A 22,013-nucleotide genomic window follows, 5' to 3' on the forward strand; every position below is an offset into this window, starting at 1 on the left:
ACAATGCTGAACAGCAGAGTGATGAGGAAGAGAAGAATGAAAGTGATGGCTGTACTCCCCATGTCATCTTGTTCTTGATCTTTTCCTGCCTCCGTGGCATAGCCGCAATCGTTGTTCACCTCATCTGGACGCACTGCAATATGTCAATTAATACTTGAGAAAATCCACACCCAGCTTTCAACAATAGCTCATGAGACAATGACCATTTAATTCCTCATTATCTCAATTATTATTTCTTCTATTTCTCTTAGTAGGATGATATATTCTATAAGCTCACAGGTTAGAGTGGATTCAATCATTGACTCAATCAGTCAGTCACGCAATCAATTATAAAGCATAAAAAAGTATCAAGTATAAAAAAGACACACACAATTTAAAAAAAACAGCTCTGGCATATATCTTATTACTTATTACATTATTATGAGTGTACCATAAGGCCTAATCGTCAAATGTGTCCCTCTAAAATGTTGATTATGTTAATTACAGTGGCCCTAAAAAGATCCTGAATTGCTTTTGAAAGACCCCATTATTGGTGTGGCATGCATTACTTGGCTTGAGAATCAGTATCGTTATAATATGACTGAGAGACCACAGCGACTGAGTCAGACCTTGACAACCATCTCTCTTGTGTTGAGGGTGCAAGACCCAGTAGAGGAAACACACGTACACAAAGACAAGTCAAAGAGATAATATTAATAAACTAGCTACAAATAAACATGAACATATAACACATGTTTTTAAAAATATGTAATTATTACCTAAATGTGGTAGGGTGTATGTGGTGTTATTCTAGTAAATACAATATCAGAGGGTGTAATAACTGATGAACTGATATACTGTCATGTCACTATGCTTTAAAACTCAAATATGCTGATATCTACACCTAATCTATGATGCATTACACCGTGACAGCACACATTCAATAAACATGTAGCTCCAAATAAAGACATGAAATGCATGCGACATACAACAACAGAGTTGCAAAGTGTTTTTTTTTTATTTTGATTTTAAATCTGCATTAACAAGACAAACACAATGTCATATCACAAGCAACAAACATCAAACAACAAACAGCAGAAGACACAGCAACACAAAATAACATCTAATGGGCCTTGCACGTTTCAGGGATGTTCATGTTGAGGTTGACCAGATTGGTTTGTGCAGATGATCCGTGCGCAAAGGACCTGACGATGGCTTTAGTTGTGTTTTTCAGAGATTCATGGTAAACTACACAGCTATACACCATGTCACTGTCCTTCCAATCGTGAAGGCTGAGTGTTAACTGGCCATAGACAGAATAGAATCCATTGCTCTCTACAGGGTTTGTGGTACTGATATCGTAATTTGAGTCTGCTGGCACATCATCAACAAGCCAAGACACCAACACCTCCTTGGGGTAGAAGCCTTTCACAAAGCAAGTCAGGGTCACTGTTTCTTTTTTAGCCTGTTCTACTGGAAGCAGCATGAACACCGAAGGAGGCTGTTCAAGTCCTACTGCAAGCATAAGAAAACAATTAGGCCTCTTGACACAGACAAAAGTACCTACTGTATAACATCATATACACAAATATACAAAATGGCAATGGGAGTCAAACATAGGATTTTAGTATAAAATTGTGGTTTTCTTACCAATCTTCCTTTCATACACTCTCTTTATTGGTTCCAGAAAATTTGTATGTTGAACAACGCAGACACGCTTTATCCCAGCAGTCCATTCGTCATACGTGATGTCAAGTGGAACGTTGACTGTGCCTTTAAATCCATCAGCGGGGACTGATTCTTCAATCATGCTCTTTCCATCCTCGTCCTCCCAAAAAATCTTCGTGACCTGTGGCTTGTTTATCTTGACTTGACATACTAAAGTTCCTTTACTCTCTACAAACATGTCCGGCATTGTGGGGCCTTTGATCTCTACTTCCACATCTAGTACTTCACATCCAGCTGGTTATGTAGAGTGAAGAATTATTTAACAATTATTGAATGAACATGGCTGCAAAAGCATTAGAATTGAAATTGAATTTACATCATTTAAAAAAAAAGAAAAGAAATATACTCACTTGAGTCAGGACATGACCCTCCGTAGGTCACAGTTGAATTCACAAATGCTTTTTTCCCCTTAAACTCACATGTAAACTTAGTGGAATCAGGAATCAAGTCCTTGGTGGATACTGTGAGAAAACTTGCTACACTGTACAGTGTTCCATTGGTGGTCTGGCTTTCCTTAATGGGTGTTTTGATCTCATATACTTTGTCGAAGAGTTCCCCCTCATCTTTCAGCCATTTGATCTCATATTCTTTTGGTGAGAAATCTTTGGCAAAGCAGGAGAAGGAAACCTCGCTTCCATCATCAGTGGAGGCCAGCACTTTAAGAGTTGGCAACTGAATAATCGCTGAAAAACAAACATATACACAAATATATGTATGCGGAAGCCAGGAATAATATATATATGTATATATATATATATATATATATATATATATATATATATATATATATATGCAGAAGCAGAGGTGAACAGTTTGCTACAATGTCCATTTAATCTATAGACTTTTCTGTACTAGTGTATGTTATGCAACTTGCATGTATACGTGAACATACTGATTACTCTCCTCAAATTAACATTTAACTTGTTACTCAAGTGTGCAGAAAGAGTCAAAAGGAAATTTCCATGGAAAAAAAACAAACAATTATAACATACTTTTGACAGTATACGCTCGCTTCTGCATATACATTGACTGTTCAGGCAAGCAAACACAGATTAAACATTTTTTATGAACAGTGAATGTTAATTAACAACATAAAGTGAACGTGAAGGCAGACAGAGATCAAGAAGAACAAGAACTATTATGCAGATAGATGGACAGAAGCAGAACACTTTGCAATAATCTGCTCTTGGACAGGTGAGAGAAAGTCAGCAGCTGAATATACATGAGCAAGCTTCAGCCTTTTTATTCCACCTCACTGTTTGTTTTGCCTGCTAGGCCTACTGATTCTGCAATTAAAAATATCTGAGATTATGTCACACTATTTAATATTTTGACAGTTCTCCAATAATGTTTCTCAGGAAAACCAACAAAGCAAAGTAATAGAAATGAACTGTCTATAGACAAACTACAACAATAACACTGACTTATAACTTTATTATAGTTTCCTTCTCATCTTTTAGTCTTTCATTTTATCTGGTAAAGCACTCGGATCTGCATTTATTGGATGAATTGTGTTATATAAATACATTTATTATAAAATTATTATAACAGCAAGAGTTTTGTAGCTTGAATAGTTATTTACTAGTTATTTGACATAAGGTCACCAAAAAAGCAAAATTAAATTAAATCCAGTATGACATAATCAATCAGTTATTATTCCCAAACTGCATGTACATTTTTGTTGCACAGTTATATAATATGTTAACAACACTGTCATGCTAAAAACTCTAGTTCAATTATTCTATATCTATATCAACTATTTAAAGTAATTTGTAATAATATATGACATGGGATAAGTCTTACGTGGTGGAGGTGGAATAAAGTCGACGGAAGGACTTCCCTCTGGATGTGTCACAGTACACTTATAAGGTGGCTTTGCCTCCCAGTCCTGTCTCCTCACTTGGACTTGACTGACTCCCATATAAAATCCGTCTTTCTGTACTGGAGGATACTTGATGAATTCCGTCAAGGCAGTCCCACTTTTGGTCCATGAGTAGGTCACTGAGCTGGGTGTGAACGCGGTGGCGAGGCAGCCAAGAGTGACCATGTCTCCAGTTTCAGAGCTACATGATGTCAGGGGAAACAGAGTCGGTGCACGTGGTGTGGCTAAAGAAGAGAAAAGCAGACATGTAATTAAGATATCAAAACAAAATTTAATGTCAACATAACAGTTATTTTTCACCAAGCACTGGTTACAACAAAGAGATGTACAATTGAGTTGATACAGTCGTATAACAAAGCACAGCATGAAAACCATTACCTTTTTAAATGGTGAAATTGGAAATATAAAGTTCCCTCCATACGCGGACCTTTGTCACCTGATCCCATTTATTTAGACATTTTATGTTGCACTAAGATTAACATACCTAAATAACATTATTTGTGTGATTTTGTTATTCCATATAGAATAGGTAAATCTCTTTCAATGCATAACTTTAACAACATCTAAAACAATAATTATTTGTAATTTTGAAATTGCAGCACGGATCGGATAAACGGATAAACGACCGATCAACTGACCGTGTTGATTGCAGTCACATTATAAGTGCCAGTAGGAACAATTTGTCACAAAAACATATTTCTTTTGTTTCGATTTAGCGATTATTTATGAGATCAAAGAGTATTCTTACCTGATGAAACAGTTACTGTTGTACCCTTTCCCCAGTAGTCAAAAGCACCGTAGTAGCACAGTGCGGAATCTACTTAACTGTTAATGTAAAAACGCTACATCTACTAATGGCCTGCGTAAAAAGTTAACCTTTACATTTAATTAACCCTGTTTTGTTATAAAATTCACTTTAACGACCAAAATATAAATTTGCCAAAAATATCCTTCATCGTATCCTACTGAGAATATCGCTGTTTTGACTTTTCTCATGTTAAAAACACTTTGCTTTACAATACAGAGAAGTTACAGTATAACTTAAACATGACTTTTCACAGTTTGAAACACATCCTGCTGTAGATTTTAAATGGTACATATTTTACCTGATGTTACTGTTACCACAGTGCCTTTTCCCCAGTAGTCAAAAGCCCAGTTGTCACAGTAAAGTAAGTCAATTCACACTTCTCACAAAAACCCATTACTATCTCATTACTTCATGTCATACAATGTGATTCAGGAAACAATTAAAATCACACTAAAATATACAGCAGTTGATAGACTTATGTTAACTGTCTTATGTTAACAGTCAGGAGTTTTAAACTTTTGATCAGTTCTTTGTCAGGCTACAAAATGCTGTTGGCTGTCTTATCACTGGCCAACAGTTGTGACCACCTGAAAATGATTATATATATTTTAATGATGTGATTAGAAATTTCTTTCTTCAATCGGAAATAATAAAAGAACATACCTGAGGTGACGGTGACCATCGTGCCTTTTCCCCAGTAGTCAAAAGCATAGTCACAGTCTAACAAATTGTTAACCACTGCATACAAAAACCTGTTCCCAGCTAACTACACTTTCCATGGAAGCTTATTTCATGACAATCTACCCTCTGACATATTTTCCCCGGCTTTTGCAAATTTGGATTCCGAAGATGAAACAAAAGATGATTTTCACCACCAAAGTTTCAACTGAGTCTACTGTTTATGACGCATTTAACATATTCTAGAAATGAATTAAGTGTGTAGGATCACAACTGGACTTCTTAAAAAAATAAACAGTTTTTAAATCAAAATCTACACATTTAAGAAGAAAACAGGATTGACTTACCTGATGTAATTGTGACCATCGTGCCTTTTCCCCAGTAATCAAAACGACTGTCACAGTGTAATATGCCAACACATCCAACATACAAAAACAAGCACCTTAAAGATGCCAGTGATGGCACCAAAGACTAAATATGCTATATTAAACAATGCAATTATTACATTTTCATTCTATAAACAAAAACTTCTTATTTTACCTGCTGTGACCGTCACTGTTGTTCCTTTTCCCCAGTAGTCAAACTCGTAGTCACAGTGACAGGTTTCAATAGCACTTTAGTACAAAAAATACTTTACAGCTTGTATCATCTAAAAGATTATTGTAATTATTCAGTAAACTTTACCCTGATCTTCCTTTGCTTTCGCTTCAGAATACACACCAGTTTAAGTACAAAATATATCAACATAAAGTTAATGATAAACCAGACAAATATTGAGTCGTCTTTACTCTAAATAATTAGATTATTACTTACCAGAAGTGACTGTGACTTGGGTCCCTTTTCCCCAGTAGTCAAAGTAGTCATCACAGTGGTGTACTATGATCTGCTTCTAATACAAATACCAGTAATAACAGTTTAAACCAAGAAAAGTGCACGTTTCATTGACAAAGCATTTCCCAATGCACGATTTATTAACCATTTCCCCTTGAGATAGTCATTTCCTGTGGTCTGAGTTATAAAAAATTATATATGTGTTGCGAACGGTTAGTGAAACTTCCTCTTTATCAAGCCTCCTGACAGCTCCAATTCCTGCCACATGGAGTTTACACAAGCAGATGAATTTGATTCAACCAAATTATTATAAAGCTTGATATAATAATAATTGTTATTTAATTTCAAGTCTGCACATTTATTTCTTATAATGTACTGGTATTAACTGAGGCCTGGCTGTGAAATTTATCCAACAAAATTAAGGTTTATAAATGTAAAGAACACACCTATACATTAATTAGCTATAACTGCTGTTATAAACTGATTATAATGTGATTGCAAAGATTGCACCTGGAGAGCCATGGTAACACCATAAAAAACTGGCATGGTAATTCGGTCACTACCATGATGGTATTATTCTGTATTTTTATGGGACAACAATACCATGTTATTGTGCCATACTATTATAAAATGAAATTCCATGTGTAAGCATGATCAGTCATCATCAAGAAACATGATCAGAAATCATGAATTTAAATTAGTGTTCATGACTGAACATTTAGTGATCTCTGTATACACATGAAAAGTTTGTATAATAAATTATAAATAATTTTCAACATTGGGACTGAACAATAATTTGCTATATTTTATTAGTGGAAATGTGAAGTGGTGATATCATATCATGTTTTAACAAAATCAACAGTAAAAAATTACAGAAGAATCCAGGTTTGTTCATCACTTTGGTCTAATAACAGTGAAGCACAGCTGAGTGCATTTATACATAAATTTGAATACATGTGCCATATTGTGATATTGGAAAAAATATTTTTGTTGATGTTGTGATTGTCTAGGTTACATTATAGCTGCTAGCTGGTGATCAGGGAACATCTGAGAGATTGCTGGTAAATTTTCTTGCTGTTTGTGCTTCCTTTTCGGATCTGGCATCTGAAATGAATGTTTTTTGCTGGTGTGGAGGAGAGAGGGGGAGAGAACTTTGATAGGTGAATGAGACAGAAGGCCAACTATGCCATCTGGGGAATTGCACCCCAGGAAATATGTATGACTGGGAAATGGGTATTACCAAATATCAATAACCTCAAGTTCATAATTAATCAAGGCACATAGACTCGTTCACTGAGGGGACAGAGACATGGTTCAAACGTATTTTTTTATTCAATCAAATGAGGAAACTGGAAAATGTTGCTGGAAAGACAAAGGAGTTAGTGGTAAAACACAATATAGAGTTAAGAAGTGGTAAAAGTATTCTTTTATTACAAAACTATTTTAAAATATAATTTAAATCTTTTACCATTATAGGTCTAAGTGTACTACTGGTATACATACTGGTATACGTACTGGTGTACGACTGGTAAATGGGGTGGCAGGCTACGCTAATGTGTTGAGGGGTGCTACCACATACTCACCACAAGTGCAGTCACAGCAACCTAAACACGGGATCCGAAGGGACCTCACCCAGGGTGACTATCCTCCCCAGTAGACTGGCACTCAGCTCCACTGAATTAAAGACATAAAAGGAACTACAAACAAGGTTAAACAAAATTAGCAGGTCCAGCTCTAAACAACAGGGGGCCCTAGACAAGATTTTCTTTGGGGGCCCTCTTTACTTTGCCTGGAGCTGACAATGACTTATTTTATGACTTATTTCATCTATGAAATAAAACTATTAACCATATACAGTGTATAGTTTGCAGGTTTATAGCTAGGAAATCTAAATTATAAAATAAGGGCTGCATTTAAAAATAAAATACATAACAGAGCTTTTGAAAAATGTACATCTTAAAATAAAGTGGATTGATCATTTTAGGCTCTTAGATTGTTTGCTGTGCCTTCAGTTCGGATTTGAATGGGTATGTTTGCTCAAAAGATTTGTGCTTTGTCTTGTAGCGGCGTGTCATATCTCTCCTTTTAATAATCACTATGTTTAGAATATATGAGACATACTGGTTATGAACTGCCTGTGGGAAGAATGTACGCGTAAGAGTCTGTCCATTCTTGATTAAAAGCTTTGTTATCACTGTCTTCTTTTTTCTTTTTAAATCACGCCATGTGAAATTACTTTTCTCCGACTCGCTTATTTCTCCGACTGTTGTCTCTTGTCTTGTCTGTCCCCCGTGTGTGTATCTCACTGGACCTTTCTCAAAACCAAGTGCGCCAAGTTCTGACTCGTGCACTTGCTAGTTTGGACTTCGCAAGTTCGACTTGGGATTACAAACTTCCGAAGACGAGAGGACACAGTTCAGTCATTCTGCCTGCTGACAGCAGCAGCTCAGCTTCAACACAACTACCTGACTGTAATGTGACAAAATAATCTCAACTCAAAGCTCCACTAACACTTTTTTTCTGACAAAAAAATAACCTCATTGACAGAGAGATGCAGTAAATTATGTTATTCAGTCTGTAATGTAGCTATAATAAAAATCCAAACAGTTATATAGTTTAATGAAATTTAACATAGACCGATTCTGTTCATTTGAATACATTTATATTTATTGAAATGTGGTGACATCTGTACATATAGAGCCCCAAAGGCAGCGCTGTTGTTCTATCTCACACTGGCTCTTCCCTCTACTGGACTCTATGGGTAATACTGTTCTCCAATCACATGCACACAATTGCCCACTGAAATTTGCATATATGTAGTCAGCCAATCAGGACGAGCCTAACGATTACGTGTGTCTCGTACACTATATAAGCAGTGTCTCACTGCTGCTCACTATCCTCTTTTCTTCAGTGATGGCAAAATCAGCTACTGATCTTACTTCTCCATGGATGGAGTCGCCGCTACAAGCTTGTTCCTGCCCATCGTGCCCCGGTCTCATCGCCACCGCTGCCGGCCATCAATTCTGTTTTGAGTGCCTCGGGCATGACCATGCAGAGAGCGGCATGATGCAGCCACCACCCTGCGTGCACTGCCAGGCACTCCCTCTTTTCAACACCAGAAACGGTGGGAACATTTTTGGCTGTGTGATGTCTCACTCCGCTGTGACTTGAGTGACTCTCCGTGCAGCCTCTCTGACAACTTTGCTTACCTTCCGAAAAATCTGCTGCTGACTTCAGTTCGCCATAATTTCCCGAAGATTATGACCACAGCAGTGGAGCATGTTGGGCTCCCCGCGCCCCTCCCCCATCCCGCCAAAATCGGTCAGCCAGCCCCGTGAAGGATTTTAAGGCCCGGCTCATCCTGCTCAGCTCACCTTTGTTTCGCCTCCTCTCCCGGACATCTGGCATTGTGTCTATGTGTCCTGGAAGGAGCCACTGAAAATGAAGTCACCAGTAGTGGGACTGGTATCCTTCCTGAGAGTGCAGGGACACATGGAGACAGGCTGTCCCAATGTGCCCCCCCTGGAAGAGGCCCTCACAACCCTCCTGATTCCCCACTTGGCTGGCTGGGCAGCGGCCAGAAAGCCTCCGCCTCCGCTGATGCAGGACGGAAACATGTTGGTCTATTTTGCGAAAATATTCTGGCTGGGTGCGCAGCTGGCCTTGGCAGCAAACAATTAGGGATGTGCAGAGAGCCCAGTATTTGTATTTGTATCTATATTTATTGAGGCAGCAAAATTATTTATATTTGTATTTGTATTTGAATAAAAGTGTAAATAGGTGCAAAAATACAGTTTTTGTTTTTATTATGTTTTTAATTTCAGGATATTAAAGTGTTAAAATAAGTGTTTATGAACAAACTATTTTATGAGGGAGGCGATTGATGTTGCTTGCCACAGTAGGCTCACGTCACGTGTGGCTGGGACACACCCCTCTACTGAGGAAGGACAGAGAGGACATCCTAGGAGCTCCCAAAGCTCCGGACAGTCTCTTCAGATCCATCTCCTCTGAGTCAGCGCTTAAAGACGCTGGAAGAAGAGAAGGCGTAGCTGAACTGTCATCTGCTGCTCGCACTTTCTTCAAACTAGAGAGGAGACGAGGCGCATTGCCATAACGTCATGGCAAGAAGGAGAGCGTGCAGGCAGGGCAAAGCACTGTTAGCCCCCGCTGCTTCAGCCACCTCCCACACCTCCTCGACAGAGACACTGCAGCACTGGGCCTCCCACGACCATGGAGCAGCCGTAGCTGCAGCGAGGAGTGCAGACAGACCCCTGCTGAAGTTGTGTTATGCTTGGGGAAAGTCAATGGCACCGAAATGACTGTTAGTGGAAGACAGTGTCACATCAGCGTAGGCTATGTTCAACAGCCCCCCCACCTGCCGTATGTGCCCTCGGAGTTCACCGCCCCCTCCCACCACTGTTCAAGTTGTGTGTTTAATGTTGAAAATGTTTTAATAAAAACATTTTCCAAAGATCGCAATCCTCCATCTTCCCCTTCTCCACCTCTCTGGAACTCTGTGACGCTGGGATGATAACAGCTCAGCCTGCTTCATCCAGCCGGTCACAGAGTCTGCATAACAATGCTGTAAACACTTACTCTGCTGGTGCCCCTGCATCTCTTCTCTCTGTCAGAGAAGCAGACGGTGGGAGGCTTTATTCAGCTGCAGATGGTGCTAGCTAAAATCCCAGCGCTGAGCGCATTAATGAGCGCTATGTTAGGCGTGATGTGGTGAGAAAAACGCACATCCCGCCCGACATAGCGACACTCAAAAGCAGATGTGAGTCTCGCTGCACTCGCTGGTATCATTATTTCTCGGACCAGCCAGCGCAGCGCGTTTCCCCAGGAAACGGTGATGCAGCAAGTGGTGTTATATACTCACACCGGAATAACACCTCACATCCACACACAGACACACTGACTTCTTAGAGAATAATGCCTCAGGCCCGCTCACAGATCGAAAAGAGGAGACACGGAGTCTGCTCCGCTCCCCTCCGGTTATTTCTGTGGGAAATACAGAGGGTGACGGAGGCATCAACACAAAATCTGACACTGTGTTGAGGCAGCTAACGGTGTTCATGGACCACTCCGTCAGCTCAGCCCTTTAAATGTTGGCCCCCCCATGGGCCAAACATCCATTTATGGAAGGTTTGGCAGCGGAAAGGGCCGAATCGGAATATCACAGCTTCCTGTTTACTGCCCCCCAGCTGACCGCCCATCTTTTGTCGCAGTTTTATGAGGAATGCTGTCACAGCTGCATGTTGGCGGATTGGATGGACAAAACACTGAGACTGGGTTATTTTCTCCAGTTCTGCCGTGTTCCTGCTCCATTCTTGGGCATCAAGGTGATAAATCTATCCTTCCAAGAGGAGATGGATTTTCTCTCCAAAGAGATCCAGGACCTGTTATTGAAACAGGCTGTCTCGATCATTCCCACTCATGACAGTACTTCCTAGTGCCCAAGAAGATGGGAGGTTTCAGACCAAACCCACCAATGCATCGCCAGAAAGACGTTCCACATTCTGACCATCAGGAGATTGCTGGAACTGGTTCAACCAGGGAACTGATTCACCACCATCAACCTGAAAGATGCTTATTTTCACGTCGAGGTGGTGCCGAAACACAGGAAGTTCCTGCGTTTCACCTTCAAGAGGATAGCCTATGAGTACAATAGGCTACCGTTTGGCTACTCCCTGGCTCCCCGCATGTTCAGCAAATGTGTGGACCCGGCACTGCAACCACTATGTGACTGAGGCATCGGGGTCTTGTTCTACTTAGATGGCCATTGTTATTGGATCCCAAGAGGCACAAGCACCACTTGGTGAACGTTCCTCCATTAGTGCAGGAGGACCTGCATTATTGGGGTTTTCCTCAGCATCTGTTGGCAGGAACACTGCTGGGTTGAGTGGCCTCCTACATAGTGCTGTTCTCACATGGTCAATGGATGTAATCAGACAGGAGGCCGCAAACCAATTTGTTGGGGGAATCCCTGCATCACAAAAGTTAACAGTTGTAATAAAGACATTCCAAAATATCTTGCTATAATTAGTGGTTTCTTCTCATATAGAAATGTTTGATTTCAGCTTAAATCTGAGTTTATAACATATACTTAAGAGCATGATGTGACTGTGACATCACAACTAGTTTGGAGCCAATCGTGGTCCAGTATGCATCTTGCACAGATGTGATGTGGAAACTTGAATAGACTTTTAAGTGAAGTAGGAAACATCTTGTGTCCCACAAACTTTTGAAATGAACAATATTTGCATATTTACTTAGGATTTGTCAGAGAAGGAAAGGAAGGATAAGTTATTTTAATGAGTTGATTGAACCATTTAATTAAAATCTAACAATGTCTTCTGCCATTAGCAAAGGAACTCCACTATAAAACTTTTAGACACAAATTATTAATCAAAGCAGAGAATTCTTGTACGTCTGGAGGGTAACTTTGAATGTAATGGTATATCAAAATAATGAGAATGCTATTATAACATGAATACATAATATCTAATGCTGCAACCTGGTGCTCACTTTTTCAGATGGAAATTTCCCATGTTTTGAATGGAGCATTTAATACAGAAGTTTTGAAATCATCTTTTCCTTCTGATATTTTTTGTTCACATATTTCTACAAAGAATGTAGCCTGAATAGATGCTGCTAACCTGACCTTCCAGCCTCCGTCTCCAGTTATAGAATGAATTTTTAATGATGTATTGTGAGGATAGATTAAGTTTAATGTAATGAATGTTTTACAGTTGTATGAAGTGTGTTACAATCAATCACTTCTTGTTTGATAATCAACATACTCTTCATTTAAATTTAATATTATGGTACTAGTTCAGACTGTGCTGTGGTACAGTATAAACAAATGCTTTCTGTCAGAAGTGTTCAATTATAATCATATTGAAAGCATAAAACTCCAGTAAGACAAGATAGTTTCTCTGGACTGCTTTGTTGTAATGTATCTTGTATCATCAGTTGTGGAGGAGACTTTGGCTTTCAGTCAGTTTCAGTTTGTTAACTGGATGCGGAAGCACCTGTTGTGGTGAAGATTGTTTCCTGTGTGTTACATAAATATTAACCAGTAAGGATGTTGAGAACCACAAGTCCAAAATGTACAAACATTTTCCTCTCTATTTTGATAGTATCTCTACTGTAAGTTTTACAATGTTTGAGTAAAACACTGTGTTTCTTAGTTTGGAAGTACATTTAAAGTTATGGGTAGCAAATAGTTGTGAATGTGACAATTAAATACTTATTGGATCCTGAATTTATGACCATAAACTCACATTCATAACATATTATACATAATTCATTGACACTAAATTAACTGTAAGTTTTTGTGTTTGCTTTGGGTATGTGAAATATATCCAGTATCTTACAAAGCAAGAGAGGTGAGGTGGCACTATTTTTTTCAGAGTTTTTTCAGAAATCTGCAATTCCTCATAAATGCAATTTACAATAGAATTTCCAGTATTCTATTCATTAGAACATTTCAGCAGTGTCCAATGATTTTGGGAAATAGATTTTGAGAATAACTTCTCTTATTCTTGAGGCACAGGGACTTTCTGCTTCAGTTCAGTTCAGGGCAGATTTTTGTATTATCATATATCACTGTGGCTGCCACCCCACACAGTGGTACATACTCATACAAAAACCTTTGCCTGATAATGTGTGGTCAGTTTTTGTACTGTCTGCATTCAGCAGGATCATGTGCAGTAACTTTTCACAGTAAAACTATGAAATCATGAAACACCTTCTACTTTTGCCCAGTTTTATTTCTAATTTTACACTTTGAAACCATTGCTGTGTTTTCAGATTTGTTTAACTTTGTCGATTTTTAACATACTTCTACGTGTTAAGAAAACTTACTTTTACGCTCATGATGTCCTTTGTGTAAGATCACATTATTATTCTTAAAGAAGAGTTTTGTTGGACATGTATGGGCAGCAGTGAGCAGTCTCAGTTGATTTCTGTTTCAGCACTGTATACAGCATTCCCTTTTCAGTGGAAGGAGGTTTTTGTCATAGGATATATCACTGTGGCCGCTACTGTATGGCACAATGATATAGCCCTGTACAAAAACTCCACTCTACACACTGGCTATTACACCACACAACACAAATACTCTTGCCTTCATCTTAGTTTAACAACTAATGTTAAGTTCAAATCATGTGAAAGGAATCAACAGTGAAAACATTCCCTGACGGTTGTTTTTATTATTATAACTTGTGTTTTCATTTGGCCATGTTGTACATATTCCTGAAAATGGCTTTACATAAGTATAGTTGTCGATATGCATTGTGCAGCAAAATATGGACGAATGACATCGATCTAATTTGAATGAGACACAAAACTATTGTAGCACAAAACAAGATCAATAGGCTCTGACATGATGATACATATTTCATACTTTTTCAGGGATATCATCCAAAGATTTGGTGAGCTAACAGTGTTGTCATCTTTGGTTTAACTTTGTTCTTAGTATTGAACTACACTTCAAGTTAGCAACAGTGGTTATTGTCATAATTAAATCCTTGCTTTGTGTCCATTAATTCACATTTAAAACATAGTGTCAATAACCTGACATCAAATTTACTGTAAATAGACAAAAAAAATCAATTTTATGTTTTTTCATGTTTATTTTGGGCAAAACCCGAAAAAAAAATATAATTCATCATAAATTCAATTTATCCTTCCACTACTACATTGAATATTATCTGTCTTTATCTTCTATCTCTATCTTTCTTTTTGTATTACCGCATATCACTGTGCCTGTCCCCCCATATACACAATGGCACACATTCATACAAAAACCTTTGCCTGATGTAATGCATCATCAGTTTTTTGTACTGTGTGTATTCAGCTGGGCCAATGAAACACCATACTACTTTTGCTCCTCTTTGTTTTAAATTATACCACTTGAAACCTAGACATTGCTGTGTTTTTGAAAATCACATCAGTTACACGTCATTTTTAGTCATGCAATATGGCTCTGGAGGTGGCAATATGGGTTGTTCGGTCTGTTACTACGTCAGTCTGTCCACTACTTTGGTCCAGACTGAAATATCTTAACACCTACAGGATGGACAGCCATGAAATTTTTGACATTCATGGTCCCCAGACGATTAATCCTAATGACTTTGTGGATCCCCTGATATTTCCTGGAGTGCGACCAGCAGGTCAAAGTTTAATTTGACCAATACTTTGTTTGTAATCAAACAACTGCAAAACTAATTTGACTGATTGATTGATTTTATTTAAAGATTAGCAAAAATCCAAAGGATAACATGTTAAAATGAAAATACTTATCTCCAACATGGTCCCAAGATGTTAAAAGACAAAGAAATCACAAAGAAGCACAAGACAGTCAACATAAAAACTAAAACAAATCAATCCTGAGATCCAAAAACACATCACCACAATTTAACAAATAAAAATAACTCCCACATTAAAAAAAAAAAAAAGTTAAGCTGTCAAATCACTGTACCAAGCAGAACATGCATAATCAAAATGACTCTGTATCAATGATGACTGTATCAATGATCGATTATGACACTCCCATCAGCCTCGTGCACATTACTTTGTGTTTAGTGCTTATTAACATATTTGAGCATTCTAACACACTAAACTGAGATGGTGAACAAGATGAACATTATACATAATGAACATCAGTATGTCGATATTGCCATTGTGAATATGTTAGCATGCCAACATTACCATTTAACTAAAAGCATCACAGTTTCACACAGCTGCTAGCTGTACACTCTTGTCTTATCAATATTCAGTTGATCCTCTGTGTGTTCAAGAAATTGTATCACTTTTAAGTTCATGATGATATTTCTGTTTTTCCTAAAAAAGAGTTTTGTTGGACACGTACGTTTCTGTATCAGCGCCATAAATAGCATTTCCTTTTCAGGAAGTTTTTGTCATAGAATGTATCACTGTGGTTGCCATACTGCACTGTGTTACAACCTTTTACAAAAACTCCACCCTGTACACTGGCTATCACACCATTGAATTGCCTTAAAATACAGTGCTTCTCATTTTAATTTAACAAGTAATGTTAAGATCAATTCATGTGAGAGAAATCAGTGGTGCAAAAGTTCCCTGATGATTGTAAAATGACTATTTCTTCTTCTTCTTCTTCTTCTTCTTCTTATTTTGTTTTCATTTGGCCATGTTGTACTTATTCCTGAAAACAGGTCTACAATTCAGAGAATAAAAACACATAAAAACATAATTATTGGTATATAGTGTGCAGTAAAATCATGGGTAAATGACATCCACCTAATCTTGGAATTTGTTTGATAAACAAAACTACTGTAGCATAAAAGAAGATTAATAATCTCTGACATGATGATACATATTTGAGAAATCATCTAAAGGTTTGGTGAGTTAACACAAGTGTTTGTCATCTCTAGTTTAACACTGCATGTGTCTTAGTATAGAAGTACAATTTAAGTTATCGATAGTAATAGTGGTTTTTGTGATAATTAAATCTTTAATTTATGACCATTAACTCACATTTAAAACACACTGTCAATAAATTGACATCAAATTAACTGAAAATGGACAAAAAATAAAATTCATGTTTGTTCTTCAGTATGTGAAATAAATTATATTTGCTGATACAGAGCAAAAGAAAAATAATTAACTTGTTATGATTTTCATGTTCTTCCAGGGTAAAACTGAATTTAAAATGTATCCTTCCACTATTGAATTGAATATTATCTTTCTTCAGTGTCTAATGATTTTGTGAAATGGTCTGATTTTGTGAATATCTGCTCTTTTTCTCTATGTGCAGTGACTCAGTGCTTCAGTTCAGTCCAGGACAGGTTTTTGTATTACCACATATCACTGTGGGTACCCCCCGTATACACACAGTGGCACACACTCATACAAAAACCTTTGCCTGATGTAGTGCATCGTCAGTTTTTTAATACTGTATGTATTCAGCAGGCCTAATCGTGAAATACCTCTACTTTTGCTCCATTTTATTTTTGATTATGACATTTGAAACCTGACTATTGCTGTATTTTTGGAAATCGCATTTGCACTTTTTTAGCCTTGCAGCATGGTTCTAGAGAAGGCAATGTCTGCCTGTTGCTCCATCAGTCCATCTACTACTTTGGTCCTGAATGAGATATGTGTCACAGCCCGGCTCAAAGGCTGCGACAAAATATGGGAAACCAGACGAGTTTTGTAACTTAAGATAAGTGTTTATTTACAAAATGATAAATAAGAACGGAAAAAACATGGAAGTCAGTAATCAGTAATGTAGGCATGTGTGGATGTGTGCGTGTCGGCAACCAAAAACAAAAACAGCCGTGCCGCGCCGCGCTCAGAATGGATGAGGCGTGATGAAGAAGGCGAGAGAAACTCTGTAGGCGGCCAAGCTTTACAGTCACGACCACACCGGGCTCAGGTGTGGCTCATGATGGTGATGACGATCCTCCATCCTGCCCCGGATCCTGCAAGACAAAAAGGAAACCAGCAAACGGAACGCAGGAGCACTTAGTGGAGCGGAGGGGTCATTACATATGTTAACAACTACTGGATGGATAGTTGGGAAATTTTATACAGATATTTATGATCACCAGTTGATAAATGCTACTGACTTTATTAATACCCTGACGTTTCCTGTGGTGCCATCAGCAACTTAAAACAAAAAGACCAATACTTTGGTTTGTAATCAAATACCTGCAAAACTAATGACATTCTCATCAGCCTCATGTACTTTTTGTTTAGTGCTAATTAGCAAATGTTAGCATTCTAACACACTAAACTGAGATGGTGAACATGGTAAATGTTATACATGCTTAAACCTACAGTGTGGAACTTTTGTCTCCCCCTTCTGGCAATGAGAGTAAATAGTAGGTTCCTGGATGCAACTCCAGTTTTATGAGTACATGCGTGAGTCGGTCCCCATCGCTACTGTTGGGGCTGTATAATGTGGATGAATTGTTTTGAGTGTCACAACCCCCATGAAGTGATTCGTTTCATTATCAGAATTTGATCAATTGGGTCCGATGACATTGGGAAAGTCTAGAAGAGCCGCACAATTAAATTATTTTATCCCTCAAGTTAGCAGAGGGCTAAACCGGAAGTTAGCTGGCTTGGCTGGCGGAAGTCTCTGGTGCACATGCTTTATGGGCGGCCTTCAGCTCTGGTAAATCAATCATTGCTGGTTGACGTAAAATGCATCACTACTGGTGAGCCAGCGCGGGAATGTTGCCACAGACACCAGATTACAACCTACAGTCTACTGTGAAATATAGAGATTTACCTGGCAGTGATAAGCTTAATCAGCATTGTATGAACTTTTTCGGCATGGGCTTGAATGTAACTGACGTTCATTTATATGTTAAAGTTCAGCACTCCAGTTTGAACATCAACATGTTGCCATTGTGAGTATGTTAGCATGCCAACATGACCGATTAGCTAGAAACACCACAGCTTCACACAGCTGCTAGCTGTAGAGTCTTGTCTTGTGAATATTTAATTGATGCTATATGTGTTAAAGAAACTATCACTTTTAAGTTCATGATGTCCTGACACAATGTGTTATTGTCAGTCTTTAAACATCTCTGCTTTTCCTGAAAAAAGAGTTTTGTTGGACACATATGTTTCTGCATCAGCTCCATACACAGAGCATTTCTTTTCAGAAGGTTTTTGTCATAGTGGGTATCACTATGGCTGTCATATTGCACAGTGTTACAACCCTCTACAAATACTCCACCTTGTACACTGGCTATCACACCACCAAATGCTTTTACCTTAAACTACAATGTTTGTCATTCCAGTTTAACAAGTAATGTAAAGATCAATTCATGTGAATTGAGCAGTGCAAAAGTTCCCTGATGATTGTAAAATGACTGTTTATTATCATTATTATTGTTATTATTTAATTTTTATTTGGCCATGTTGTACATATTCCTGAAAACAAGTCTACAATTCAGAGAATAAAAATACATATAAACATAGTTATTGGTGTATATTGTGCAGTAAAATCATGGGCAAATGACATCCACCTAATCTTGGAATTTGTTTGATAAACAAAACTACTGTAGCATAAAAGAAGATTAATAATCTCTGACATGATGATACATATTTGAGAAATCATCTAAAGGTTTGGTGAGTTAACACAAGTGTTTGTCATCTCTAGTTTAACACTGCATGTGTCTTAGTATAGAAGTACACTTAAAGTTATCGGTAGTAATAGTGGTTATTGTGATAATTAAATCTTTAATTTATGACCATTAACTCACATTTAAAACACACTGTCAATAACTTGACATCAAATTAATTGTAAATGGACAAAAATTAAATTTTATATTGGTTTTTCATCATGTGAAATAAATTATATTTGTTGATACAGAGCAAGAGAAAAATAATTAGCTTGTTTGATTTTCATGTTTTTTCAGGGTAAAACTGAATTCAAAATGTATCCTTCCACTATTGAATTGAATATTATCTCTCTTCAGTGTCTAATGACTTTGTGAATATCTGCTCTTTTTCTTGAGGCGCAGTGACATTGTGCTTCAGTTCAGTTCAGGACAGGTTTTTGTATTACCACATATCACTGTGGGTACCCCACCCCACTGTATACACACAGTGACACACACTCATACAAAAACCTTTGCCTGATGAAGTGCATCGTCAATTTTTTATGCTGTATGTATTCAGCGGGCCCAATCGTGAAACACCATTCTAATTTTGCTCCATTTTATTTTTAATTATACCCCTTGAAACCTCATTATTGTTGTATTTTTGGAAATCACATTTACATTTTTTCAGCCATACAGCATGGCTCTAGGGGTGGCAATGACAGTCTGTTGCTTCGTTAGTCTATCTACTACTTTGGTCCTGACTGAATGGTCGGGAAATTTTATACAGATATTTATGGTCCCCAGTTGATAAATGCTACTGATTTTGTTAATATTCTGATGGTTCTTGTGTGCCATCAGAGAGTTTTTAAAAAAAGACCAATACTTTTTGATCAAATACCTACAAAACTAATGACATGCCCATCAGCCTCATGTACTTTATGTTTAGTGCTAATTAGCAAATGTTAGCATTCTAACACACTAAACTGAGATGGTGAACATGGTAAATGTTATACATGCTTAAACCTGCAGTGCAGAACTTTTGTCTCCCCCTTCTGGCAATGAGAGTAAATAGTAGGTTCCTGGATGCAACTCCAGTTTTATGAGTACATGCGTGAACTGGTCCCCATCGCTACTTTTGCGGCTGTAAAACGTGGATAAATTGTTTTGCGTGTTGCAACCCCCATGAAATTACTTGTTTCACAATCAGAATTTGATCCATTTGGTCTGATAACATTCGGAAAGTCTAGAAGAGCCACACGAATAAATTATTTTATCCCTCAAGTTAGCGGAGGGCTAAACCGGAAGTTAGCTGGCTTGGCTGAAGGAAGTCTCTGGTGCACAGGCTCTATGGGCGGCCTTCAGCTCTGGCAAATCAATCATTGCTGGTTGATGTGGGAATGTTGCCACTGACACCAGATTAAAAACTATGGTCTACTGCGAAATAAAGAGAGATTTACCTGGTGATGGCAAGCTTAATCAGCATTGTATGAACTCGTTTGGCAAGGGCTTGAATGTAACAGACGTTTATGTATATATAAAAGTCCTGCACTCCAGTTTTAACATCAGCATGTTGATAATACCATTGTGAGTATGTTAGCATGCCAACATTACCATTTAGCTCAAAAAACCACAGCTTCACACAGCTGCTAGCTATAGAGTCTTGACTTATGAATATTTAATTGATCCTCTGTGTGTTAAATAAACTGTATCATTTAAGTTCATGATGTCCTGACACAATGTGTTATTGTCAATCTTTAAACATCTCTGCTTTTCCTGAAAAAAGAGTTTTGTTGGACACATATGTTTCTGTATCAGCACCATACACAGCATTTCTTTTCAGAAGGTTTTTGTCATAGCAGGTATCAAAGTGGCTGTCATATTGCACAGTGTTACAACCCTTTACAAATATTCCACCCTGTACACTGGCTATCACACCACCAAATGCTTTTACCTTAAACTACAATGTTTTTAATTCTAGTTTAACACGCAATGTTAAGATCAATTCATGTGAAAGAAATCATTAGTACAAAAGTTCCCTGATGATTGTAAAATTACTGTTTGTTATAATTATTATTGTTATTATTTAATTTTTATTTGGCCATGTTGTACATATTCCTGAAAACAGGTCTACAATTTAGAGAATAATTTCTCAGTATATTTTTCAGAGAAGTCATCCAAAGGTTTGGTGAGATAACACAAAGTGTTTGTTGTCTTTAGTTTAACACTGCATGTGTCTTAGTATAGAAGTACACTTAAAGTTATCGGTAGTAATAGTGGTTATTGTGATAATTAAATCTTTAATTTATGACCATTAACTCACATTTAAAAGACACTGTCAATAAATTGACATCAAATTAACTGCAAATGGACAAAAAATAAAATTCGTTTGTTTTGCAGTATGTGAAATAAATTATATTTGCTAATACAGAGCAAGAGAAAAATAATTAGCTTGTTATGATTTTCATGTTTTTTCAGGGTAAAACTGAATTTAAGATTTATCCTTCCACTATTGAATTGAATATTGTCTTTCTTCAGTGTCTAATGATTTTGTGAATATCTGCTCTTTTTCTTGAGGCGCAGTGACTCAGTGCTTCAGTTCAGTCCAGGACAGGTTTTTGTATTACCACATATCACTGTGGCTACTCCAGTCCCCCAGTGGACACATTGGCACACACTCATACAAAAACCTTTGTCTGATGTAATGCATCCTCAGTTTTTTTATATTGTACTTATTCAGCGGGTCGAATCGTGAAACACCATTCTACTTTTGCTCCATTTTACTTTGATTGTACCCTTTGAAACCTGATTATTGCTGTATTTTTGGAATTTGTAGTTTGTAGTTTTTCAGCCATGCAGTATGACTCTAGGGGTGGCAATGACAATCTGCTGCTCTGTCAGTCCATCTACTACTTTGATCCTGACTGAGATATGTTAACAACTACTGGATGGATGGTCGGGAAATTTTATACAGATATTTATTGTCACCACTTGATAAATG

General features: G+C 37.7%; 1 gene segment (V, D, J or C); it reads right to left on the minus strand.

Moving 5' to 3' along the window:
- Positions 1 to 978: 978 nt before the first annotated feature.
- LOC137201476 (Ig mu chain C region membrane-bound form-like) lies at positions 979 to 5,161 on the minus strand. The segment is given in 5 exon segments: positions 979 to 1,494; positions 1,630 to 1,941; positions 2,058 to 2,390; positions 3,511 to 3,813; positions 5,061 to 5,161. Coding segments are annotated over 5 exon segments (1,359 nt in total).
- Positions 5,162 to 22,013: the final 16,852 nt, after the last annotated feature.

The sequence above is a fragment of the Thunnus thynnus genome, chromosome 17 (assembly GCF_963924715.1).
Source record: "Thunnus thynnus chromosome 17, fThuThy2.1, whole genome shotgun sequence".
Taxonomy (NCBI): Eukaryota; Metazoa; Chordata; class Actinopteri; order Scombriformes; family Scombridae; genus Thunnus; species Thunnus thynnus.